Genomic DNA, 22,020 nt, shown 5'->3' on the forward strand with positions numbered 1-22,020 from the left:
AAAATCTCAACATTTTTTCAAAGTAATGTATTGAAAAAAGTATTGATTTGGTATGGGTACACTTTCAGTAGTTTCAGTAAAAATATTCCACCTGTAACTTCATTGGTTCGCAAAATGGCCTGGCACTTTTTCATGTAAGTATCGCAAGTACAAACATTCTGTGCATCATTCCAGGCTATCGGAGGCAAGTAGCTAACTTACAAGATACAAAAAAAATTGGGGTGAAGTTTTCTTAGAATTAAAAAAGGATAATATCAGTGCAAATTTGTTTTCCGATTAACGCGTGTAAAGAGTCTAGCCATAACTGTGGCTATTGCAACTCGTGTTAACCCTTGTGTTGTCTTAGGGTCAAACTATATCAGAAATATGGGTTTCTTTTTAACTACCCAATTGTAATTGGGTGTGAGTGGACCCCAGGAAGAGTAGCTGATGTTCTGCATCAGCTAATGGGGATCCTAATCAAATCTAATCAAATTACCCAAAAATAACACGGATGGTTCCATACAACGCGCTTCGCAAGTACAACAAAAGATCGAATCTCTACTTACAGAGAACGTTAGAGTGTTTGAGTCCATTTTTTAGCATTTTAAATTTTTTTTTTTTTATCCTGACTTAACTTTGACATATACCCTTCTGTGACGAGCCTTCCTTTAATAACAGTCTAAATAATTCATAATTTATGCTTCTTTTTTTTTTTTTACTCAAGAATTACGTATAATTTCCTATAAATGACGTTTATTGACCATGAATTCCAAAAATAGGCGCAAGACTGGTAATAAGTTGGTGTTAGTGGTGTTTATACTGTACATGGGAATGAAAAAAAGTGTTAAACGTCACAAAATGCACCAAAAACGTTAAACAAAAGTGCCAAAAGTGTCGAAAAAAAGCGCCAAAAAAGGTCAGAAAAAGTGTTGATGTTCAGTTTTGACCCAGCAAGTGCATGGTCGAATGGAAGAGACAACACAAGGGTTAAAAAGAAGAAAAAAAAATACTTGTTTCAATGATGTGTGACTTTAAACTTAGAGAGGTTCGTAAAGCCAATACGTATTACGCAGTGAAGCTAAGTGACGGGCCGAGTGTCGAGCTCTGCTGCCTGACACATTCGCTACCTTATGTGTTGGCTACATGACTTTATTTTTCATTTTGAAGTTATGACTTGTGTTGGCTGGAGTTAGGGTCCTGCTTTATTCTGTAATATTATGTCCCTGTGTCTGAGAGCGGCCCTATTTCAATATCTAGTTTTAAGGAATTCATTATTTTAATTTGTGTTATGTTCACATGGTGCACATTTCTAAATGAAATTAGCATAGCATAGCATAGCAGAACTCAAGCCCTACCTCCTCAGAATATGGAGCACGGCAGGTATCAGCGGTAACATCTGAAGTCAACATGAATCATTTTAGTCCATGTTCAAGCAAAAATGCCAAACATGGACTGCTTCCCGATGAGAAGCTTGCTGCTTTTCTCTGTTTACAGTATTCCAAACAGCATTAAAAACTGAATCATAATGCACAAACATGAATATTTATCATTTTAGCTCAGGAAAATTCTGCTGAGCATTTTTCACTCCTTTCTGACACTGCATAGACAAAATAAAATAAGTGGCAGATTAATTCATGAAAATAATCGCTAGAGCAATTCCAGCATACACTTTAGGAAATCATATCCTCAAATGAATAACTCGGGCACACAAATTAGTTATTAAATTAAGAAGTGTGGGAGGGACTGGATCTAAACGAATAATGGCAAGGCTTTTAATTTTAAATAATTATTCAGCCATTTTAGGGCACAATTTAGTACTATATACTAATAAATAAAAATAATAAAATCAATCTAAACTTTTACCTTTTCCGTATCATAGCCACTAACGGCAGCAAGAAATAAATAAAATGACGCTGATATTATCCTTGAAACTTAAACTCCTGTGTTGCATATTTATTAAAATGTTTAGTAAAGATCAATGTATTGAACATTACTGTAATTAAAGTTGAACTCCAGCATTGTCTTATACAGTTGCCTTACTGTCAAAATGCTACTTTAGTACAAATGTCATTTTTGTCTTACTTCCTACTTTTATGTCCTGCCAGGGCTGGGCGTCAGCCTACTGCACTGTGTGGAGTCCTCTGGAAAAACTGAACCAAAAAAATACTGCCGTTTCCTGTTTCGCGGTCAGACAAAAGCAAAGACGGATGAACGAGAAGTTAAAAAAAAATAAAAAAAAAATAAAAAAAAAAATAAAATAAAATCGTGAACAGTCCAAAGCGAGTCCAGAAGAAAGTGGTCCGGAGCTACACTCTTGTCAGCGGCTAGCTGCTAGGTTAAAGTACAGTGAGCACGGGTCAGTCTGTCAGTGCTGGTGCTGTGTGGGTGGGTGGGTGGGTGGGGTTACTCCATGATGGCTCTGTAAATCACAGGCTCTATGTAGTCCCCCCTGTAACGCGAGTTGATCACTCTCTGTCTCTTGGACTCCTGGATGATCTCCTTCTCTTCAAAGATGCCGTCGAATCTCATGTCCGACGCTTTGGACTGCAGAGACAAACACCAGACTGCATGACAACACGGACACGGCTTTTCAATCGCTTGGTTTTTTGTTGTTTTTTTTACTCATTTTTAGTTAGGGTTGGGCATCGTTGTGATTTGAACAATTCTGATTCCAATCGGGATCCTTCTTTTTCGATTCCGATTCTTTGAGGGGTGGAGTTAAACGGCTCACATGTTTATTTCACAGATAAGAGGAACATTTTATTTTATTGGTGATTTACAGTCTAACCGGGCTTTTTCCAACGTCAAAATAAAGCCAAAAGAGCGCCTCTTACTGTGCTCCATGGCTGCAACACAACAAGCGCCTGGAAGTACGGTGGTCGCCTCGGAAACCAAAACTTGCACATGTTAAATTTGGAACCGATGATCAGATCGAAACCACATTTTTTCCAAACTATTCCAATAGAAAAACGATTCAATTGGAATTGGAATTTTTTGAAACGATTGGAACCAAGTTGGAACCAGTTCTTGATGCCCAATCCTATTTTTAGTTCCAACTCAGTCTTTGTTAAATAAACACAGGATTAGAAATATATACAGTGGATTAAAGCGTCCATGTGAGTGGTTTGGGTTGCATTTACCAGTCTGGATTTGACTCTCTTGGGGAGTTCCTCATCCAGAGAGTAGACATCATCTCTCTTGGCTGTTAGCTGTGACCCATCCTCGAACTCCACCTACATTCCAGAAATGTAGCAAACAAAACAGTCAGGACACAAATAGAGTAGAGCTGGACCATATATATATAAAAAAAAAATAATCAAATATAATATTTTGACCAAGTACATCGTCGATATTGCGGCGATATTATAGGGTCGACTATTGGTGCTTTCACAAAACTTTAACACAATGAGAGTTTGGATAAATGATCACCAGTGATGTGAATATAATGACTAAGTGGGTAAAGGCAAATAATAAAACAGCTAGAACAGTCTGATAAGTTCAGAAAATGAAATCACTTTACTGTGATGCAGCCTTTAACTGTAGAATAATGTCCTTACTATTTGCAGATAAAGAATGTAATAGGTTTCCATAAGAGACCAAGTGTGTTTTGGTGTATGCTTATTTAGCGGTCTTATTTATGGTGTCTAACTGCGTGTCAATCACTGCTCAGGCACACGCATTTCATAGCATCCTCCCCTCCCCGCGCACAAGCTGCAGATAGGTTTCCTCCCCTTCCCCCCCTCTTCACACGCGCTCTATCGTGCACAGCTCTCCCTTGTGGGGGGGGGAGGGGCTTAGGAGACCGTTTGGGCTTTAGCAGAAAGGGGAGGGACTGAGAAGTTGTCGATGTTCAAATTCTTTGGCTAAGTCCTGGATCTTCACAATCATACCTACAGCACCTTTAAGCCGTAACTATAAGATAGTTAGGGTCACAGTGGCCTCGAGCAAAGTACATTGAGTAATAATAACAAGTGAAAGAGGAGCAGAATGTACCGGAGAGCAAATGAAGACAAGACTAGGCCTGTCACGATAGTCAATAAATCAATTAATCGCACGATAAAAAAAATGATAATAATATGATAATTTCCATTTGCATGCTTGTTTGTTTTCCTTGTCTCTCTCTCTCTCTCTCTCTCTCTCTCTCTCTCTACCAAAGAGACTGGAAGACCACTCTTAGTTCCTTAGCGTAACGAGGAGTGAACCCTCTCGTCAGTCACATGCTCTTTGTGTGGGCGGGACTCCTGGCGGGGAGAGAGAGAGAGAGAGAGAGAGAGAGAGAGAGAGAGAGAGAGAGAGAGAGAGAGAGAGACAGAAAACGCTAGTTGAGAGTTGGAGCAGGGTTTCCCGCAGCACTTTGCAGTTAAGGCGCCGTTAAAAAAAAAAAAAGAAGTATATGAGCAATATCCGCCGTGTTACTCGGCGTCCTGTTTTCTCCCTTTCATTCCAAACCACAGTTGACAACCTGCAGGTGGAGGCGGTGGAGACAGGCTGTGGACTTGTCAGTCTCGCGAGCGGTTTCAGGAAAGTGGCTGCGTGAATATTAACGGTACAAGCCTACAGCTGCCCGCGTACACGGAGCGCGGAAAGTGTGTCAGGGTTGCGCCAGAGTGTGTGTGCGTTTGTGTGTCGGCCCGCCCCCACGAAGCTCCGACCTGCAGAGGAGCAAAAGCAGCACCTTCGCCAAAACGAAGACTGAAAAACAGAACTATTTTGGTACAAACATTTACTACACTCATGTGGCAGATAGCCATATAGATAAGATTTAATTTATTAATTATATATTATTTAAAATAATATTTAGTGTTTAATAAATAATTGTTAAATGTAGTACAGAGTCTGTAGTCTACAGTGATGCCGGGTAACGCGTTACAAGTATGTGACCACTTTATTCAGTAACGAGTAATCTTAACGCGTTACTATTTCCAAACCAGTAATCAGATTAAAGTTACTTATCCAAGTCACTGTGCGTTACTATTTTTGTCATTTTCCTTAGTAAAAATATATATCGTTTTTGTTTTCTTCTTGCGTCTCGGGGAGTGAAGTCACGTATGCGACGACAAGTCACGTTTTCAGCATGTGGACAGTTAACGTGTACCACGCAGCGACACAAACGTAAACAACAACAATGGAGGGAGGAGAGAGATGCGCGTTTTCTAGCTGGAAATACAGTCACTATTTTGAGTTTGTGTCAGCTAAAAATGGCAATATTAAGGTTCGTTGTACACTCTGTGCTGGTGGCGACAAAGTGCTATCTGGCTACAAAAACACTACGTCAAAGTTGAAGAAACAGTTGGAGTCGCAGCACCGCACAGTCAAACTTACAGAGCAAGTCCCGCCAGGTGGTGCGAAGCAGAGAGAAGAAGGTCCCCCCCTACCACCCAAACAACAAAAGCTGGACTTCGGTGCAAAACCAGTAAGTGGGGGAGAGTTGAAGAAGTTGGTCGGGCAGTAGGTTGTAGAGGAAATGCTGCCCTTAAACACGGTTGACTCGCCTTCGTTTCGTGCCATAATAAACAAGATCCCTACTACTGTCAATGCCGAGTTGCCTCACAGAACAGCTTTTTCTTCTTACATGGAGGAGGAGTATGCAGTGATGGAGAGACATCTGAAGGCCGCGCTGAATGAGGTCGACTTTGTGTCAACTACCGCGGGTATTTGGACTGCTAACAACAGAAGTTATATGGGAGTAACGCTCCACTGGATCACTAGATCCACATTAGAGCGCAAAAAGGCTGCGTTGGCATGTAGGAGAACTCACGGTAGACACACGTATGATGTTATTGGTGCAGAAATCGAAAACATTCACTCTTCATATGGACTACTCAACAAAGTAGTTGCAACAGTGACTGATAATGGATCCAACTTTGTCAAGGCGTTTAAAGTTTATCAGCCTGTCACAGAGTCTGATGATGAGACGGAGGACGGAGAGTCCACCCCCGCAGATGATGATGATGATGTCACAGAAATCCTCTCAGCTGAGGATGAAAGTGATGGTCAGCTGTCTCTTCCCCCGCACCACAGGTGTGCTTCACACACCATCAACCTCATTTCCACAAATGGTGTGGAGAAATATTTAACTTCCAATGCAGAGACCAAGGCTGTGTATAGGAACAGCACAGCAAAATGCACAGCTCTTTGGACCAAATCAAGTAGATCTACCCTTGCATCAGAAACAGTGGAGGAAGTCAGCAAAAGAAAGCTCCTGGTACCAACATCCACAAGATGGAATTCCTTTTTTGATGCTGTAGAGAGAATTGCAGAAATCCCCATGAGTGAGCTGAATACTCTGTGCACCAAGCTGGGAGCTGCATGAGTACTGCACCGCCATGAAGCCTCTGACTGCAGCACTGGACATTTTACAAGGTGACTGTCCTTATGGGACTTTACTACCCACACTTGAAGTTCTGATGCAGAAGACCCTGGCTGTGAAAGATGCCCTCTCCAGGATGACTGAAGGCCTTCCAGATGCCATAGTGCAGGTATGTTCCATCTTTTAAGCTAGTTAAAATGTCTTGCATCACACTATTCATGAACATGGAACAGAATATTCATTATCATTGCAAAAGAAGATTAAAACAAATACAAATGTCAGTAAGTAACCTAAAACAAAATTAAATACATAATATTGATTCCACATTAAGCATGGTTTACAAGTAATTAAAGTAAAAAGGTCTTGTAGGCATAAACATATCAATTATTTTTTTTCAGGCTATTCAGACTCGTTTTGCCGGTGTGCTGGACGACTAAGATGCCCTTCTCGCCGCTGTCAGTTGTCCAAAATTCAAACTCCGATGGCTGAGAGATGCAGGTAGGAGGGAGCGAGTAAAAGAGCTTCTGACAGCAGAGTGCCGCCGCACAACTGCTCCTGCAGCACAGAGCCCTGCCAGTGTGCCCACCACATCAGCCAGCCAAGGTGAGATGGACTTTTTCACTTTTGAGGCAGAGCCAAAGGAGACCTACTCTGCAGAAAATGAAGTCATGGACTACCTGAGGTCAGCCTATGACCTTCAGATTCTGCATCAGTTTTCAAACATAAAGAACATTTTCTTGAAGTGTAACACTCCAACCCCATCAAGTGCTCCTGTGGAGCGGCTTTTCAGTCCGGGAGGTTTGGTGCTCACGCCTAGAAGAAATAAACTTTCTGACAAGAGGTTTGAGAAGCTTCTGTTAATGAGGTACAACCACTGGTTTACTCGCCCCACTCCACTGTTTCACTCATAACATGCGATTACAACATAAGATTAGGCCAAAGTAACAAAAGTAGACATGATATCAGCCTACATGTGGTGTTATACACTCGTTTTGTTTTGTAAAACCACTCCTTGCTGCTCTAATGCTGTGAACAACAGGATCAATGTTCATAAAACACGTTAAAAATAATGTAATAGTTACATTTATAAACAATGTAGATTATAAATAGTAATTTTTGCCATTACAGTGTTAACAGTTAAATATGTCAGGTCAAGAAAGACTGTCTTTATTTTATATTTTAGAAAAACAAGTATTTATGTTAAGTGAAGTCAAGAAAGACTGCATTTTATTTTTTATAAACATGTATTTTTTTCAGGAAATAGTTTTTAAGTTCAACTTAAAATGTCAGGAGGAGATACATTGTTGACATTACTGTTAAAAATGCACTTCCAATAAAGTGAGTGTTGGCAAAAACACTCACTTTGAAAACATGAAAATGGTCTCGGAACGACAATATTATCGTTTATCGCAATAATTTCTGGGACAATTTATCGTCCAGCAAAATTTGTTATCGTGACAGGCCTAGACAAGACACAGCACAGTGGCCTCGACCCTGGCGTGTGTTGTGTGAAGATAACTCCCTAAGCTGGAGAAAAGAAGGGGCCCAAGAAAGAAAGTATAAGAGATGAGGGGAAGTATAGAACGGGGCTCACAAGGTCTGACAGTCTAGAGATACGTGGACCGGCTCCGACTTTTCGTCTGTTGCTAGGGAAACTTAGACTCTGTGTGCTTTGCGATCCCACAGATCTGTGTATCGAAACTCCGATGCTTGACTGATTAAACGAATGCATTTGACTTTATCTTAGCGTCTTATTTGGCTCTTGCTCAGGATCAATGTAATTTCAATTTAACGAATGCGCGGGGATATATAGGTCTTTTATTGGAGTCAGACACATTGTCCCAAAAGGGGGGACACAGAGGAGGAAATCCCCAACACAACTCATTTGGCAATGACTTGAATGTAACGGACGTTCATTAATATCAAAAAGTTACGCGCTAAAGCTTTAATTTTTTTTTCAAAAATGTAAACGTCTTAACATGAATCCAACATATTATCAGCAAATATAAATCCCCACTGCTTACCGGCCTATAGGTAAGGTAGTCACTAAGGCCATCCACAGATACAGTTCTTCCTGAGGATTTACTGTACTAATGTATGTTTAACATTAAAACATGAATTATAAAACCATGCCATCAATGAATAGGCTATTTTAATAGCTTAGTATTCTGTGCACTAAAAAGGTATATATAAAGGCTTTAGGCCGCCCTACATGTTACTGTAGGCCCAGTTTATTATGCAACTTCATTTCATACAATATATGTAGTAGAGGGTCCCTGCTCCATCTCTCTTTGAGTTAAGGGGCCCTTGGCTTAAAAAACATCGAAGACTCCTGCTATAGGACAAACGTTCAGCATCAGTAAGAGTCCACTAAAAGTGCTGTTTTTGCCGCTGACATGCTCAGATTACTATTCTTTTTTGTCTGACAACATTAGGGAAAGGATCCCTGCAGAGATGGACATTTTTCAATACTTAATTCAGAATGATTTGACACATATTTGGCCTTTAACAAATATTGCGCTAGTCCATATACAGTCAGGTCCATAAATATTGGGACATCGACACAATTCTAATCTTTTTGGCTCTATACACCACCACAATGGAGTTGAAATGAAACGAACAAGATGTGCTTTAACTGCAGACTTTCAGCTTTAATTTGAGGGTATTTACATCCAAATCAGGTGAACGGTGTAGGAATTACAACAGTTTGTATATGTGCCTCCCACTTTTTAAGGGACCAAAAGTAATGGGACAATTGGCTGCTCAGCTGTTCCATGGCCAGGTGTGTGTTATTCCCTCATTATCCCATTTACAAGGAGCAGATAAAAGGTCCAGAGTTCATTTCAAGTGTGCTATTTACATTTGGAATCTGTTGCTGTCAACTCTCAATATGAGATCCAAAGAGCTGTCACTATCAGTGAAGCAAGCCATCATTAGGCTGAAAAATCTAAACAAACCCATCAGAGAGATAGCAAAAACATTAGGTGTGGCCAAATCAACTGTTTGGAACATTCTTAAAAAGAAAGAACGCACCGGTGAGCTCAGCAACACCAAAAGACCCGGAAGACCACGGGAAACAACTGTGGTGGATGACCGAAGAATACTTTCCCTGGTGAAGAAAACACCCTTCACAACAGCTGGCCAGATCAAGAACACTCTCCAGGAGGTAGGTGTATGTGTGTCAAAGTCAACAATCAAGAGAAGACTTCACCAGAGTGAATACAGAGGGTTCACTACAAGATGTAAACCATTGGTGATCCTCAAAAACAGGAAGGCCGGATTCGAGTTTGCCAAAAAACATCTAAAAAAGCCTTCACATTTCTGGAACAACATCCTATGGACAGATGAGACAAAGATCAACTTGTACCAGAGTGATGGGAAGAGAAGAGTATGGAGAAGGAAAGGAACTGCTCATGATCCAAAGCATACCACCTCATCAGTGAAGTATGGTGGTGGTAGTGTCATGGCGTGGGCATGTATGGTTGCCAATGGAACTGCTTCTCTTGTATTTATTGATGATGTGACTGCTGACAAAAGCAGCAGGATGAATTCTGAAGTGTTTCGGGCAATATTATCTGCTCATATTCAGCCAAATGCTTCAGAACTCATTGGACGGCGCTTCACAGTGCAGATGGACAATGACCCGAAGCATACTGCGAAAGCAACCAAAGAGTTTTTTAAGGGAAAGAAGTGGAATGTTATGCAATGGCCAAGTCAATCACCTGACCTGAATCCGATTGAGCATGCATTTCACTTGCTGAAGACAAAACTGAAGGGAAAATGCCCCAAGAACAAGCAGGACCTGAAGACAGTTGCAGTAGAGGCCTGGCAGAGCATCACCAGGGATGAAACCCAGCGTCTGGTGATGTCTATGCGTTCCAGACTTCAGGCTGTAATTGAATGCAAAGGATTTGCAACCAAGTATTAAAAAGTGAAAGTTTGATTTATGATTGTTAATCTGTCCCATTACTTTTGGTCCCTTAAAAAGTGGGAGGCACATATACAAACTGTTGTAATTCCTACACCGTTCACCTGATTTGGATGTAAATACCCTCAAATTAAAGCTGAAAGTCTGCAGTTAAAGCACATCTTGTTCGTTTCATTTCAACTCCATTGTGGTGGTGTATTGAGCCAAAAAGATTAGAATTGTGTCGATGTCCCAATATTTATGTAGCGATTTCGATAAAATTGCGCAGCCCTAATTGTAATATACATGTCTTAGGTTCAAACAAACAGCAGCACTCGTTGGCCAATCAAATACGTCAAATAAGTGCTGTTTCCAGGGGGATTACTTTGTAGCATGAACACAACATTTCTAACGTTTACCTCGGGCTCGTCCAAATGGAAGTTCAAAAAACTGCTGCTGTCTGAACTTGCCAGAGCAGCAAAATCCTTCCCCGTAATATTATAAATTGCTGTGCTGTGTTTTGGCATCTGCTAGACTTTCCGACTGTGTAACTCAAACTGGACTTCCCGTTTCCAATTTGATTGTATCAATGGAACCTAAAACAATGGCTGCTTAGACTGCAAGGCCACCGTATGTTGTGGTTTACAGAGTCAAAGGCTACATTTATAGATCTAATATTAAAATCTACTTACAATAAACAGAATTATTTTGGGAATGGCCAGTTCCAAAACCAAATATTATAATATTGTGTCACTTATAATATAAAGTGATTAATTGAATGTAGACACTTCTTTTATACATTATTTTTTCAATTACTTCAGTGTACACTTCCACACAAAAGTTTACACAAATAATGCAATATGTGACAACAAAACATGTTCCACGGTCAAAAGAAGCATGGAGAAAAATCTTATATTACCTGCCTGCCCCGACCTATTGCTACAGCCATGTTTTCGGTGCTGGCAATTGTAATATTTAGGTTCAATTTGTTAGCGTATTGTGTGCTATTAATTACAGCAAGTCAAACTTTGTCATGTGACACAAAACAAACACACACACAAAAAAAGGAAATCTTACCAGGTACATGTGGATGGCATGCGTTGCCACAAATTTGGCCCCGTACACCAGGCCGTCCGTCCATCGCACCTGAACCACTTCACCCGGGGGTGGGGGTCCGAGCTGAGCACAGTCCCGGCTCTAAAACATAAAAACACACATGACAAACTTCTGAGCAAACTGAACACAGGCATAGATATTTCCCCTATACTGAGTGCTTTAGCCTGGGGGATACTTTTGAAATGGACATATTATGCTTTTCCGTCTTTTCTGTCATATCTACAATGTTATAAATGTCGGATTTTCACATTAACCATCAAATATTTAGGTAAATGTATTTGAGTATAAATCCCTGTGATCTTAAATGTTCAGATTTCCAACTGTTCTGAACAATCCGGTACAGTTCAGGTAATTCGCTCCAGGCAGGAGCTACTTTAAGCTACTACGGTGTTGACATTATCGCATGTAGCTACATGCTAACGACAGTAAAAGATGTCATCTTGGCTGCCAGTGTTGTTAAATTCTCCCCAATATCCCCGAAACATGTCCAATTGTGTAGTGTTTGGTTCAGAAGCCTTTATCTGCGATCTTTGACGCTAGAAAGTGCTGCTTAGTTTCATTACAATCCAACGTTAGCCTAATGCTACATATTAAGTAGCTGCAATGTTTCTCCCCCATTTTGGGAATTACTGCTGGACAGTTATGTAATATTTGGTTTAGAAGCCTTTATTGGTGATTTTTCACGGAACAAAGTCCTGCTATATACTCCATTACAGTAGCTCCAGGTTCAACTAGTGAAACAAAAGCGGAGCGGAGATTCCAGGAAACACGCTGGCCAATCAGAGCAGACTGGGCTTTTTCGGGAGGGGGGCTTAAAGACAGACAGAGGGTAAATACGGAGCAGCAGCCAAAGGATAAAGTGTTTTTTGAACATTAAAGCATGTAAACATTTCCTAGCAGAAACACAAAATACGAGTATGAACCTGAAAATGCTATATAATACTTTCCGTTTAAAGCTGGTTCACCTGTTACTCCCGTTATTTCCTAACAGTCCGGCGCAGTGCTCACTCCACATACAACGCTACATTACATCACTTCCAAACAGCCTCAGCAGCCTCAGTTTAACGGATTATTCTCTACTCTAGCTAAGCTAACAACACAGAATCCGTCAGCAAGTTAGCGTGTCGCCCACTACCGAGCTCGTTTTTCAACCGGCTCAGATACTGACAACGTTCTCTTCACCTGTTCTGACTTTAGCAGTTTAGACAACACACTAGACCAGGGACGTCAAACTGAGTTTCACTAAGGGCCACGCTGAAAAATGAGGGCCACATCAAGGGCCAGACATGTTTAGTTTATTAACATGCTTTTATAAGAGAAAAAGTAAAATACCTTTGACTGTATTACTGCATGTCTCATTTAGTTTTCTCACTTACAGTTTGGTCGACATAAAACCCTAAAAACGTTCCTTTGCCATCATAGAATTTGGAAAAATCAATCAAAACAATGATTAAATTTTTAAAAGCAGGCTACCACACAGCCGACTCACAGCAACCTGTTTCACAGCCTGAATATGAATACCTCTGCCTCTTTGGGAATTCCTGAGTCTTAAAAGTCGGGAAATCTGCCAAATTCTGCTCCGACTGTCGCGTGATTACAGTTTGAAAAATAGTTTCCCATCAGTTTGATCTGGCGCACAACTAGGCGGGCCAGATCAAAATTTGCGAGGGGCCGGAGGTGGACTGTGGGCTTTGAGTTGTCTCGTTCAAGGACTCACAGGAATGCTTAGTTGCAATTCACAGCAGTGCGTCGCTGCAGAATGAATATAGGTGAAACACAATGTATATTTGGCATAATGTTTTGGCATTAAGACAAGATAAAGATAAACCAGTGAACCTACCACGATGTCTTCGGGGAAGAGATTGTCGCTGAAGGAACCATCATCAAAGTTGACTTCATAAAACGTCTCTTTAGACAGCTGCACCACGTCACACTGGTAGTAGCGGCCATTCTTGTGCTTGCATATCACCTTCTGTCCCACAGTCAGCTCCTGCATGGCTGCTTTATTGCGCTGTCAAACAAGATTCAGGAAAATCAAATTTTGTATCACTTACTAATGACACTGCTTCAGTAGTCCCTGACATTTGGGACACTTTAATGTAAAGCCTAGTTCAGAACCAAGATTCACGACAAGACAAAACTGTTTTAAAACGTTGTGAGGAAAAGTCGGTCGCCCGTCTCAGCTTAACTCAAGCCAGCTGATGGTGTCGCCTGGGATTTAGCTTGTCAAGTCACCAGTGGCTGGGTTTATAACGTAAGGGCCATCACCTGTTTCAACAGCCAATCAGCTCGTAGCAAAGTCAGCTGGTCAAGTCCGTTACAAACGGTTGCAAACTGGTCAAAGTGGCGGTTTTGGACGGAGGTAGTCTATATCTATAACGTTCCATTTCCAGGATTGTTCAAGTGCCACAGGAAATTCCACAAGATGTCCCTCTTTTCTGCTGGATTCCCCTCAACCTTCCTCTTTCTTTGTGTTGGCGTTCTAAACTCCGGTGGATTTCTGTGGACTATGGTTAGCTGCTCCTCAGATCTCTGCAGGGTAAATCCAGACAGCTAGCTAGACTATCTGTCCAATCAGAGTTTTCTGTTGCACGACTAAAACAACTTTTGAACGTACACGTTCCACCAAAACAAGTTCCTTCCTCTGGCTATTTAGCAGAGGCACCGTAATTTTTTTCGGGGCTTAGCACCAAGACGATTGTTGGTCTGAACTAGGGGTGTAAGAAAAACATTGATATACTTGAGTATGGCAATATTTTATTTTGGAATACTTTATCGATTTTCAAAAACGCAATATCGATATCTTTTTTAAATTTAAAAAAAAAATTTTTTTTTTTTTTTTTTTTTTTTTTTAGTTTACCTTCAAAAATATTCATGTAAGACAGTGGTTCACGTTTATGTTGTGTTTAAACCACCTACCGCTAGATGACTATGCGGAGACGCACCACTAGTGTCTAGCAGTGCCTGACTTTTTGCTAGAAGCTAACGATGTAGCTATGGCTGAACTTTGGCCTACTTGAGCATATAAAAATGTGCTCACTGAGAACCTGTGAAGCACAATCCCAAACTGCCAGTTTGATTTTCTCTGTACTGAATTGTTTACCTAAAGTAAACTTCTTTGACTTTTATGAACATCATGTCTCTTTATAAATATTAGTTTTTCTAAAATTATACTTAAAAAAAAATCCCAATATATTGCCTTACGCACAGTATCGAAATATATTGCAATATATTGAATCGTGACCCATGTATCGTGATACGTATCGTATTGCCAGATTCTTGCCAATACACAGCCCTAGTCTGAACACACACAAAGTCCCAGTGATATGGAAAACAGCGGAAATTCTACCACTTCCTAAGAAACCCAAACCAGTTGGACTATTGAACTACGAACTATTTTAGACCAGTGGCACTCACTTCTGTTGCTTTGAGCGGATCATTTTAATTTGTCTCAAAATACAAACCCCAAGCTCACATGGACACATTTCAGTTTGCTTACAGAGAGAAAAGGGGAAGATGCTGTCACAACCCTCCTGAAGGGAATTTACAAACACCTTGAAACACCTGCCGCTCATGTACGCATCCTGTTTGCAGACTTCTCTTCAGCTTTCAACGCCATCCAGTCACACATGTTGATAGAGAAGCTGACAAACATGGGTGTAAACCTCACTCTTGTAAAGTGGATTCAGAACCTTTTAACAGGCAGACAACAGTATGTGAGGGCGGGTCACAAGTCAGTCAAGAACCATCATGACAAACACGGGAGTGCTACAAGGATGCGTTTTATCACCATTGTTATTTATTTTATATACTAATGATTGTGTCTGCCACCATTCCAACTGCTCACTGATTAAGTCTGCAGATGATGCTGCCCTAGTCGGTTTTTTAACAGATAATGAACAGGACTACAGGACTGTCTTTCTGTCCAGAACAGGAACATGCTGGACAAGGTGACTAAAATGGGCAGGAAAATTACTGGATCCGATGTTAAAAGCATCTCCAACCTCACAGAACAGTATACCCTCAATCTGGCCCTGAGGATACTGGATGATCCATCCCAGCCACTTTTTTCAGAGTCCCCCCTTTCTGGACGTAGATTTCAAATGCCCCTAACAAAAACCAAACGTGCCATTACATCGTTTGTGCCGAGGAGCATTCAGTTACTGAACAGATCAGACCCATGCACATAGACATTTTATAATGTGCACTATTGATTATTTATTTAATTATGTATTAAGTCATCTTAGCTATTGGACTGATGATTGCATGTCACCACCATTGCTGCGTTGTTGCTGTTGTTTATGTTCGGTTTTCTGTATCCTCTACGTCTTCATTGTTGTTGGATGTTTGGTGTGGTTTTTATTGTTTATGGTTATTCACTGTTTGTATGTGCTTAATGTTTAATGTGGCTCCCTTGAGTGCAAAACAGATTCCCCTCGGTGCAATAAAGGTTTCATAAATAAACTGGGCCTAACAGAACTGGACAATGCTTTCAAAAAGTGTCAAAAGTTCATCTCTAGTGACACTAAGTCCTTAAAGGAGAGGTTACCAGATCCTCAGAAGCTCCTTACCTCAATCTGAGTGGGGCCTTTGTGTCGACAGCAGGTAACATGGACCACAAAGGGCCACTGATCCGGCTGCATGAGTACTCCAGCAGCCTGGGCACAGGTGGGGTGGTAGGCAGTGGGACAGCGGCCGTGAGAGCACTGCACGCAGCAGCCAGACGCCTTCTTCATCCGCTTCTTACAATAGTAACATTTCTGACGGAGATTAAAGGACAGGAGCCAAAGGTCAGGAAACTGCCGTGGATTTGAAATGACTCAATGAAGGGGAAGCTAACACACAAGGACCAGTATTAGATGGAGTGCAGCTGAAGCCTTTAAACTTCATAGCTTCACATCCTGTTAGCTTAGTTTAGTTTAGTTCTGTGGGCTACCACAGTTTGGACATAGATACCCTGGCCATTATTTACCTCGCCTGCAGAGAGAAGTAGGGTTGGGTATCGAAACCCGGTTCCACTATGGTGGAGCGCAACCGGTAGGAATCGGACCGGATTTGAACGCAAATTTCAGTTCCACTTAATGTGTCGACCTCCGAAACGGACATTAAAATATCACACTCTCTCTATAGTCTACCGTTAGCTAGCTACCGTAAATGTAGGCTACTTTTAAAATGCCATATTTTCCCTCTGGGCTCACCAAAACGGACGTTAAAGCATATTAACCATTCACTGCACGTGATCGCTAGTAAACATATTACACTTGCTCTGCTAGTCTATCGTCAGCTAGCTAGCTTTTAGTGCATTTAAAATGCCTTATTGTATATTTAAGTACTTTAAAACGTTAAGATATTGTTAAATTTAAATAATTTTCAATAAAAAAACACTCTATAAAAGAGCCTTTCTTTGATGTTATTTTTCAGTTTTTCAAGAGTCGGTTTAGGAATCGGAATCGTTTTAAAAGTATCGGTTCGGCATGGGAATTGTAAAAATCCAAACGATACCCAACCCTAGAGAGAAGCAACCTTTTTTTCTGGTCTCAACTGTTTTAGAAGTATATCTTTTTATAGTTTAGTAAGAATACCTCCTGATTTCTCAATGGTCCTGTATTTTTTTATTTAATTTTTTTTAATTACTGTTGACGCAAACTCAACAATTTCTCCATGTTCACCCTTCTGTCCAGATGAATTCAGTATAAACAGAGTCATGAAATAGATACATCTGTGTTTGATTTGGAAATACACTGATGACTGATTATCTCTGACACTAAGGAATCTTTTATCTCTCCAATTTCCTTTTAGCAAATGTGTACAAAACATTCAGGTAGCAGCTTCTCATTTTCACCACATAAAATGACAAATGTTGACTTTTGTTGGTTACAGCTAATATAGTCTGTATCGACGACGTTTCATTTCCGGGATTGCTGGCAGATCAGATCATGCTGAGCTGGCTATTATTTGGCCATTGTTTATATACCAGCGTATAATGGAGAATGTAACGGCAGCTTATCCATACAAGTGTGTGACTGTTATTTGAACTCACCAGTTTAAATCTTTGCAAGGGGATTCCACTTAAATCCACAGGACTTCTTTCAGTGATGTTGACAAAGCGAGCCTCCAACACAGCCACTGCACACAGCACATGTACCCACCTAAAAAACACACACACACACACACACACACACACACACACACACGTCTTATTGTTGCTGCTTCTTGTTGTGTGGTATTGGGAGTGTACTCTGTTTGCTTTCCAGGAATCCCTACTCTTCTTTGAACAATCATAACCATGATCCGACTGTTGATGGTTTGAGACATTGAGAGAGTTTACTTAACTGACAGCTGATTCCAGTTTAATACAACTAATGGCTTTGGAGGTACACATTCTACCGTGCTCAAGTATGGAGTATTTATTAGAAGGATAACCCCTTAGGATGAATCATCTCATTTTCCGAGGGGGTCCTTAGTGTTTGATCCTGCAACCATGGCAACATGCCAGGGCTGAACTAGTGATAACGGTGATATTTAACAAGTTACATCCAAGACTCCTCCAGGGTATAACGCTTTAGTTAAAGAAGATCTTTGGCGATCTATGTGGCAGATACCGCTATGATAGAAAACTCAGTCCCGCCTTTGTGCAAACACAGGGAGCAGAGGAGAGTCTGTAAGGAAGACAATCAGAAACTACACTGGAGACATGTCATTCAGTGCTGACAGAAGAAAAGAAAAAAAAAAACATTAAGAACTGGGTTTCGATTGTCATCCTGATTCATGAACTTCAATATCCAATGGAAACTAATCTCAGAATGAAATCTCACAACTTGGTGTTGACATAAAACACAGTGTGTTCAAGCCGGAGAGCGGAGTTCACTTCACGGCGAAAACAAAATACTTTCACCCAGGAAAGGCCTGTTCATACATGCCTGGGATCCATTTTGTCCCCACCGGGAATAAAAATAATTCAGCAAAGGCAGGGATAGATATATATATATATATAGACCAGAAAGGGGGAAATCCCACTCATCCCCCCGAGCAAATCGCACCCTGATTGGCTACCAATGTAACGTGCATCCCTACATACAGTAATACCTAATCAGTTGGACCATGTCTATTCCAGTTTTCTGACTCAGAACTCACCTGTTAATGGCTGTTAAGGAGTTGAAAAAAAAGCTTAGCACGTTAAACCATTTTGGTGTTACCATTAGTACCTGTCTGTTTATATAAGGGTGTTTACTGTGCAAATATTGTATAGTAATATTTAAGTTTTTATTACTATTATCATAATAACTAATTCTATGTTTTCTATTTCTTATACTTTATGTATATGTTTTTCTCCTGTCTACTTAATGTGTATTATTCTAATGTGTGTAAAAAAATATATATATATTTATTTTGAGCTGCTGTAGCACAGGAATTTCCCCAGTGTGGGATTAATAAAATCTATCTTATCTTATCTTATAATAGTGCAGATGTTCTAAAATGGCTAGATGTACTGCTTCTGGTGTCTCTGGAACAACTTACTTGTTGTTGTTAGCTTTCTGCAAGGCTCCCCCTCTCAGCGAACACAAACAGCAATTCTGCAAAAAGAGCATCAATCAACTAACCACCCAAACAGTAAAGACCCGCATTTTTCATTATTGTAGCTTGTAGTAGTTGACTAAAAAGCACATTTAATTTGCCAAAACCAACGGCCATCTCATGTTAATGTGGCTCCAACTGTTATACAGTGTGTTCCAAATTATTATGCAAATATTTTACACTCATTTCCTAAACAGTCGATGCAAATGACAGTCAGTATAATTTTCAAGTCACCAATCGTCGAATTTCAATGAACAAACCACCCAATGAAAACAGTATTTGTTTTTCAAAAATAAAAAAACTCAAAATGCACTGTTCCAAATGATTATGCACAACAGAGTTTCAAAGCATTTCATAGGTTGTAAAGAACTGAAAATGGTCATTTGCTGAATTTGCAGCATTAGGACATCATATTTACTGAAATCAAAAGCTATTTCAGTCTTAACAGGGCAAGTTACATGAAGGGATTTGTGGCTGATTCAGAGCACACACGGGTTCGTGCAGATGAAGGCATAATGAGGACGTTTTTGCCAGACAAATTCATCGGATTATGAGAGCAGCTGCTAAAATGCCCTTACAAAGCAGCAAACAGGTATTTGAAGCTGCTGGTCCCGCGAACCTCAAGGTGTAGGATCCTCCAAAGGCTTGCAGTTGTGCATAAACCTACTATTCGACCACCCCTAACTAATGCTCACAAGCAGAAACGGTTGCAGTGGGACCAGAAATACATGATGACTAATTTTCAGACAACAGTCTTGTTTACTGATGAGTGCCGTGAAACCCTGGATGGTCCAGATGGATGGTGTAGTGGATGGTTGGTGGATGGTCACCATGTCCCAATAAGGCTGCGACGTCAGCAAGGAGGAGGCGGAGTCATGTTTTGGGCCGGAATCATGGGGAGAGAGCTGGTAGGCCCCTTTAGGGTCCCTGAAGGTGTGAAAATGACCTCGGCAAAGTATGTAGAGTTTCTGACTGACCACTTTCTTCCATGGTACAAAAAGAAGAGCCGTGCCTTCCGTAGCAAAACCATCTTCATGCATGACAATGCACCATCTCATGCTGCAGAGAATACCTCTGTGTCATAGGCTGCTATGGGCATAAAAAGGAGAGAAACTCATGGTGTGGCCCCCATCCTCCCCTGACCTCAACTCTATTGAGAACCTTTAGAGCATCCTCAAGCAAAAGATCTATGAGGGTGGGAGGCAGTTAGCGTCAAGAGGCTATTCTGACATCCTGCAAAGAAATTCAAGCAGAAACTCTCCATGAACTCACAAGTTCAATGGATGCAAGAATTGTGAAGGTGATATCAAAGAAGGGCTCCTATGTTAACATGGAACTGGCCCTGTTAAGATGTGTTTGTTTGAAATAGCTTTTGATTTCAGTAAATATGACGTCCTAATGCTGCAAATTCAGCAAATGACCATTTTCAGTTCTTTACAACCTATGAAATGTTTTGAAACTCTGTTGTGCATAATCATTTGGAACAGTGCATTTTGAGGTTTTTTTTTATTTTTGAAAAAAAATACTGTTTTCATTGGGTGGTTTGTTCAATGAAATTCGACTGATACCCTAACGGCTGGTGACTTGAAAATTATACTGACTGTTGACTATTAAAAATCAGTGTAAAATGTCATTTGCATAATAATTTGGAACACACTGTATATGCGATTTATGACAGTATTGTATGGCTATAACCAGTGTTGGGGAGTAACGGAATACATGTACCGGCGTTACGTATTCAGAATACAAATTATGAGTAACTGTATTCCGTTACAGTTACAATTTAAATAGTATATATTTATTAGAATACAGTTACATTGTTGAAATCAATGGATTACATGACGATACTTCTGTTTCACGAGTTTATTCACTCTTGCAACTCCATGCATTTCCCAGAAGCCCCAATATGAAAACGAAAAAAATTTAGCTATTTGCGTTATCACTGATAGAGGTAAAGATGGAGCTGGAACCGGCACAACAGAGCCAGGGCAGGAATGCGTTTCTAGCTTGGAAATTCAAACAGCATTTCACATTAAAGAAAGAGAAGGGAGAACGAAATATAACTGTGCAGTGCAACTTCTGCTTGCCAGCAACCAACTTCCTTTCAGCGTCCAAATAACTCCACCTCCAACCTGAAGAAGCATCTTAAAGTAAGTTATTTTTAGCCAAGGGTAGTCGTCTGCTGTAGTTTTACTGGTCACCTTGCTATTTTATAGTTGACGTGCGACTCTACATTCTCCTACGTGCTGATTTACTAGCCCCAGAGCCGTTGAAAGACTAGCCCCGTTTGACATGTTAGCTAACGTTAGCTAAAATTAGCTCGTGGTAGCTTAGACTGCGGTTCGATTTTTGTAGTATGCAGTTCGGGACTACAAATACAAAAATCTCTCTGCTTGTTTAGGTGCACATTCAGCCAGTTGGAACAGAAGAACACACCCGAATAGGCCTGTTTAGTAAGCTGTATGTGATGGCCGCATTCCTAATTCAATGTAGAAGTAATCCAAGTATTCAGAATACGTTACTCAGATTGAGTAACGTAACGGAATACGTTACAAATTACAATTTTGGGCATGTATTCTGTACTCTGTAACGGAATACGTTTTGAAAGTATCCTTCCCAACACTGGCTATAACCATCTCCAGTGCAACACATTTTCACAGTAGAGTCTTCCATCTTGTATCCAAATCGGTGGATATCTGAGGACTGCGTGCGCACGCACACACACACACACACACATACACACACGATTGATTTGTGTAAACAAGGCCTTAACCACCAAGAGGGCTCCGATGAAACAACAACGTGCCATGTAGAGTAAATCTACCCTGGAGTGTTAACTGACCTCAGTCATGGCGTTGGCTTTGCAGCGCGCACATTTCCACTCCTTGTTCACACTGGCTGGGTCCACACCGTAACAGCCTGGAATATACAAACACAAAGACACAGTCTGACACACTGGTGTAGTGGCTGAGAGACTCAGTCAGTACATTTTCATGCACACTAATATTCCACTATTATTCAGAATATGACAATTTTCCAGATTTGATACGTGTAAACAGCATATTCTGTTTGAATATTCCGAATAAGGCCTTTTTCCGTATATAGCATATTCTGATGGAAACGTGATATT

At 40.6% G+C, this 22,020-nt stretch overlaps 1 protein-coding gene across 5 annotated transcripts in view; it reads right to left on the minus strand.

Annotated features, from left to right (window-relative positions):
* Positions 1 to 2,220: 2,220 nt before the first annotated feature.
* kdm4aa (lysine (K)-specific demethylase 4A, genome duplicate a) overlaps positions 2,221 to 22,020 on the minus strand; it is a 45,021-nt gene continuing 25,221 nt past the window's right edge. For all 5 annotated transcript variants that reach the window (XM_078259526.1, XM_078259524.1, XM_078259525.1 and 2 more), the window contains 8 exons: positions 21,733 to 21,809; positions 18,834 to 18,889; positions 17,356 to 17,464; positions 15,887 to 16,075; positions 13,156 to 13,326; positions 11,277 to 11,396; positions 3,123 to 3,215; positions 2,221 to 2,526 (listed from right to left, as the gene is read on the minus strand). In XM_078259526.1, the coding sequence (XP_078115652.1) occupies positions 2,386 to 2,526; positions 3,123 to 3,215; positions 11,277 to 11,396; positions 13,156 to 13,326; positions 15,887 to 16,075; positions 17,356 to 17,464; positions 18,834 to 18,889; positions 21,733 to 21,809 (956 nt within the window). In that variant the 3' untranslated portion in view covers positions 2,221 to 2,385. The remainder of the gene's footprint in view (positions 2,527 to 3,122; positions 3,216 to 11,276; positions 11,397 to 13,155; positions 13,327 to 15,886; positions 16,076 to 17,355; positions 17,465 to 18,833; positions 18,890 to 21,732; positions 21,810 to 22,020) is intronic.

The sequence above is a fragment of the Sander vitreus genome, chromosome 9 (genome assembly GCF_031162955.1).
Source record: "Sander vitreus isolate 19-12246 chromosome 9, sanVit1, whole genome shotgun sequence".
NCBI classification, from domain to species: domain Eukaryota; kingdom Metazoa; phylum Chordata; class Actinopteri; order Perciformes; family Percidae; genus Sander; species Sander vitreus.